The 5594-nt window shown below is 46.1% G+C and overlaps 1 protein-coding gene across 1 annotated transcript in view; it reads right to left on the bottom strand.

Annotated features, from left to right (window-relative positions):
• The window catches only part of FAM186A (family with sequence similarity 186 member A), a 70723-nt gene that overhangs the window by 30583 nt on the left and 34546 nt on the right, over positions 1-5594 (bottom strand). The window contains exon 4 of the mRNA XM_030884749.1: positions 1-2647. Within this exon, the coding sequence (XP_030740609.1) occupies positions 1-2647 (2647 nt within the window). The remainder of the gene's footprint in view (positions 2648-5594) is intronic.

Here is a 5594-nt window from a genome sequence, read left to right as displayed (position 1 = left end):
GTGATCCCCAGTGCCTGAGCCTGTTCAGGGGTGATGGTGATCCCTTGTGCCTGTGCCTGATGAGGAGTGAGGGTGATCCCCAGTGCTTCTGCCTCCTTAGCGGGGAGGGTGATCCCATGTGCCTGGGCCTGCTCAGGAGCGAGGGTGATCCCCAGGGCCTGAGCCTGCTGAAGGGTGGTAGTGATCCCTTGTGCCTGTGCCTGCTGGGGGGTGAGGGTGATCCCTAATGCTTGGACCTGCTGAGGGGGGAGGGCGATCTCTTTGGCCTGGTCGGAAGTCAGAGTGGTCCACCTTGTCGGAGAGTCTCCAAGAACAGAACTCTCAGCTGAGGAGGATTTCGTGGAACCGGGAGGAGTGATGGGTACGTGGAGCATTTCGGAAGGAAGGCCCTGCGATGGCTGAAGGCTTCTCCGGCTCTTTCTTCTCGAGTGTAACTGTGAGGCGTCTGTGCGCATGCTCGCCTTCCTGGAAGCCCTGGGGCTGTCTGCTGATAGCACTGACTTTCGTGCTGCCATTTCTTCTAGGTCTGCAGATTTTCGCTCCTCGGTCACCACCTGACCCATGGACGGTCTTTGCCTCTGCCTCTCGTGGTCCCCTCCCTTGCCCTTCCGTTGTTCGGTGCTTTCTGCTTGCTCCCATGGTCTCCTCTCCAGCTGCCTCACTTCCTCCTGGGTCTGCCTCCTGGGCTCCTCCCTGTCCCTGGGCGCCCCTTTATCTTTCAGCGAGGGACTCCTTATTTCCAGCACCTGCTGCAGTTTCTCCGGCGACTTTTGCTTCTCGCCTTTCTGTTCCTTCTCTGTCTCTTTTTTCTCCAAGAGCCTGTGCCTCTGTGGCCATTGTTTCCTCTCTTTCATTTGGAGCCCTGTCTTCTCCAAATTCTTGTCTGGGGTATCATCGCTCTCCTGGGAGATGTCCTTTTCTCTGGGAAACTGATATTTGAGACTCAAACTTGGGGATTTTTGATGGCTTTGTTCTTCCGTCTCCTTGTCTTTCCCTGATGTTGCCTGTCCTGGAAAATCTCTCTCATTTTCCACTTCGGACAAGATAATTTGTAGTATGTTTTTAATGACTGGATCCAGGTTCTCCTGAGAGAGGAAGGCGCTGATTTCCTCTTTCGCACTGGCTGACAGCTTTCTGGATTGCTTAACTTTCTCTCCCGATGGTCTGGCCCTTTTTAAATCTCTATATTTCTTCAGGTTTTTAAGAATGACTTCAGACACTTTTTGGAAATACTCCTCCAATTTTGTCTTTATGGTTGCTATTTTTTGGGCTTCTGCTTTTTTTAAGAACAGCTCCTCCACCAGCCCTGCCTTTTGGTCTACAGGTTTCCCTGCGTTATCGATTCTCTCTCTTAGGAAGGCCATGATAGTCCTCTGAAATTCTTCGAGATTACTCTCATCACTTTTGCCGTTGCTTGATTCGGCCACCTTTTTCTCGTCCGGTTTTTCTTCTGGAGAGACGAGGGGTGTCTTCCCTTTCCCTTTCTCGGAACGGGCTCGCCTGGGTGGCCCTGCACGGCCAATTTTGCTTGCTTTGCCCTTCCTTGGTTCTTCAGTGATGGATTCCCTCTTACTCTCTGAAGAAACGGATTTCCTATCAGGTTGCGAATCAGATCGGATGCTGCCTGCGTCCCACAAAGCACTTGCCTTCCCTTTACCACTTGGCCGCTTTGTTTCAGTCACGGAGAAGTCCACGGAGCTGACTTGGCTTCTGGATTCCAGCCCTGTCTTCGATTTGGCTTCAGAAAGGGACTTTCCCTTCTTTCCCAGCGCTTGTGCGTCCAGGATGTGACTCGGCTTGCCTTTGGCAGCCCGCTGCTCATCACTCAACTTCGGTCCAAAGGATGCATCGACAGATATTTTCTCTGAGTGCTTTTTTTTGGGTGACTGATCAGTGTTCTCCTTCTCAAGGATACCAGCTTTATCGCCGAGAGATCTTCTCTGTTGTTGGTCAGCTAGGGTGCGTTCTTGTTCATCTGAATCCAAAGTGTCTTCATCTTGGACTGTAGGTGCACGAGCTGGCTCCCATTTGACCCCCGAGCTTCTGGTCCCTTTTCGTTGGGCCTCATCTCCAACACTTTCTAATTCCTTGCCCAAAATACTGTCCTCTTTATCCACACGTCCCTCCTTATCGTCCCCTCTAACAAGGGACACAGATGCCTGTGGAGAGAGTTTAGGAAGCACTTTCACGGTTGATGTTAGCATGTGTAGTTGTTGTTCCAGGATAGCTTTGGATCGAAGAAGCTGTTCACATTTTTGTTCTGCTCTTTGAAGCTGCTGCTGAAGCAGCTCGTTCTGCCCGCTAAGATCTTTAATTATCTCCTTGGTGGGCTGCTCTTTTTCCTGCTCTCTGACTTTATCTGTAAGGATATTGGCATTTTGGAGGCCTTCTCTTAACTCTTCGCTGACTGACCTCAAAGCTTTTGAAAGGTTTACTATTGTTGAGGATATATATTTAATGGCATTGTTCTCCATTTTACTAAACATTGAAGAACCCACGAGTTCCTGTAGCATATCTTGGATTTCAGAAACCTTCGTGTTTGTTGTAAATTCATCGACAATCATCTGGTCTGGTTTGAGTGCATTGGCTGTCGCGGGTCGCTTTGTAACTCTTTCTTTCCAAGATTTCCACAGAGTCCCTCTATATGCTAGAAGAAGACAAGACATCAGATTAATTTCTTCCTTCGTATCCTGCTCTCTCTGTGCTGAAGCCCATGTCATTTAGACTAAACTAGTGGAGAACTGTCAGATAGAGATTCATTAGTAACTTTTTTTTTCTAATCATTTTATTGGGGGCTCATACAACTCTTATTACAATCCATACACACATCAATTGTGTAAAGTGCATTTGTACATTCATTGACCTCCTCATTCTCAAAACATTTGCTCTCCACTTAAACCCCTGGCATTAGTTCTTCATTTTTCCCCTTCCTCCCCGCTCCTCACTCCCTCATGAGCCCTTGATAATTTATAAATTGTTTATTTTGTCATATTTTGCCCTGTCTGACGTCTTCCTTCACCCACTTTTCTGTTGTCCGTCCCTCAGGGAGGAGGTCACATACAGTTCCTTGTAATTAGTTCCCTCTTTCCTACCTATTCTCCCTCTACCCTCCCAGTATCGCCACTCACACCACTGGTCCTGAAGGGATCATCTGCCTTGGGTTCCCTGTATTTCCAGTTCCTATCTGTACCAGTGTACATCCTCTGGTCTAGCCAGACTTGCAAGGTAGAATTCGTATCATGATAGTGGGAGCAGGGAGGAAACATTTAGGAACTAGAGGAAAGTTGTATTTTTCATCGTTGCTACATCGCACCCTGACTGGCTCGTCTTTTCCCCAAGACCCCTCTGCAAGGGGATCTCCAGTGGCCTACAAATGGGCTTTGGGTCTCCACTCCACACTCCCCCCATCATTCACTATGGTAAAATTTTTTGTTCTGATGATGCCTTATACCTGACCCCTTCGACACCTCGTGATTGCATAGGCTGGTGTGCTTCTTCCATGTGGGCTTTGTTGCTTCTGAGCTTGATGGCTGCTTGATTACCTTCAAGCCTTTAAGACCCCAGACGCTATACTTTTTGATAGCTGGGCACCATCAGCTTTCTTCGCCACATCATTAGTAAATTTTAACTTCACAAATATACACTATATCACAAATGAACAGACAAAAGTCAAAAACAATTTTGGAGGATTTCTGGAATGACTGGAGAGAAAAATTCAGCAAATTTTTCTCCTCAAAAGGCAACAATCAGGCTATAGACATGTCAAAAACAACTGTGCCGGAATTACGCAGAGATATCAGCGATAACATTGTGGGAGAGAAAGACGCCAGGGAATTAACCCAGGCAAGTCACTCAGCTTGCAAGCAACAAGAACCACCCCCAGAGAGGGAGGGGTGGGGACCCGAGTCTAAGCAGGGAATAGGGATTACCTCCTATGTCGGGCTTTCAACCCAAAGGACACCAGGACGCATGAAAAATGGTGCAGTCACTTGACAAGAATCTTTGGCAGTGTCTTACAAAGGTAAACATACAAACTCAACTCTTTGCCATCAAAGTCGATGCCGACTCAACAACAACCCTGTAAGACGGGCTCCGGTGGGTTGCCAAGGCTGTAACTCTTTACGGGAGTAGACAGCCTCATCCCATCAGCTGCTAAGTCATAAAAAGTGAACATAGACTTCATTGTATGATCCAGAAATTGTGCTCCTAGGTATTTACCCAAATGAGTTGAAAACATATGTCCACGTGAAAACAAACAAACCCCCAAACAATAAAAACTTCACACAAAGGTTATTAGCAGTTTCAATCATAGTTGTCAAACATTGGAAGCCACAAGGATGTCCTGCAAGAGGTGAATGAATAATGGTGGTACCTCCATCAAAGAGAATGGTATTGAGCAATAAAAAAGAAATAAAGCTATTAAGCCACCAAAAGAATGGAGAAACCTTAAATGCACATGGCTAAGTGAAAGAAGTCAATTGGAAAAGCCTGTGTCTTCTCTGATTCCAATTATCTCACAATCTGGAAGAGTGCTGAACAGGAGAGACCGTAAAATGATCAGTGATTGCCAGGGGCTGGGGAGGATAAAGGGGTAAAGCTCAGAGGGGTTTGAGAACTGGGGGACTATTCTGCATGGCCCTGTGATGGTGGGTACATGACATTTTACACTTGTCAAAGCACACAGCACCAAGAGCCAACTTTAATACATGCAAATTTTTTTAAAAATCACTTGGTCTGGGGATTGTGGCAAGGGCTGCCCACCATGACAAGAACCCTGGCATGTCTGCGCAGCCTTCCTGAAGGTGCCTGGGGGAAAGGTCCTGACCTAGGTAACCTTGAAGCGAATGGAGTTGGGGAAACTGAAGACAAAAGATTTGCACATTCATACTGTGCTTTGGTTGATAAAGATTTACCCATAGGGAACCTAGGCTAACAATTCCGATCCTGCGCCACACGTATTTTGGAATTAAGTAATGTAGGGACGTCTCACTGTAAAGGTGGAAGTGAGCAAGTGAGCAAGGAGAGGAAACTAGAATTATCCATGGGGACATCATTAAGAACAGATGCAATGTACCATTCTAACTGTAGCTGAAATGGTGACATTGAAATATTTCTAGATTTGTGTATATGCACATGGCTTGGTGTACACAGACGAGGGGCTTCCAAAAGTTCAAGGAATTGAAAATAGCAGAATTTTCCCACAAGTTTTTTCCCCCCAAAAGTTTTTTGGAGTCTCCTTGGATATGTTTCTTTGCTCAGTAAATTGAGAGGCCCTGAAAGAGATGAACCCGCCATAGTAATGAGCACAAGGGTGTACTTAGGATAGGATATGTTAACACTGGCATTTTGCCTCGGACATCGTCTTCCTAAACCCCATAACTTCATTCTAAAGAGAAAAACATTGAGTTCTTTTTTTTTTTTTTGTTCCTTAGGAAATTGTTTATTTATTAGGATTGAGTTCCACTTCGTATTACATAATAACTCAAAATAATAGTGAAAATGAACGCTTATACCTCTTTAATATAATAAAACCCACTGCCAGCTAGATGTCAGTTCTGAGTCATAGTGACTCTCTATAGGGCTTCCAAGGATGT

The sequence above is a fragment of the Echinops telfairi genome, unplaced genomic scaffold, assembly GCF_000313985.2.
Source record: "Echinops telfairi isolate 266 unplaced genomic scaffold, ASM31398v2 ScPeMD7_12;HRSCAF=54, whole genome shotgun sequence".
NCBI lineage: Eukaryota > Metazoa > Chordata > Mammalia > Afrosoricida > Tenrecidae > Echinops > Echinops telfairi.
Note: the sequence above shows the minus strand (reverse complement) of the source record. Positions and strands in the feature narration are given on the sequence as shown.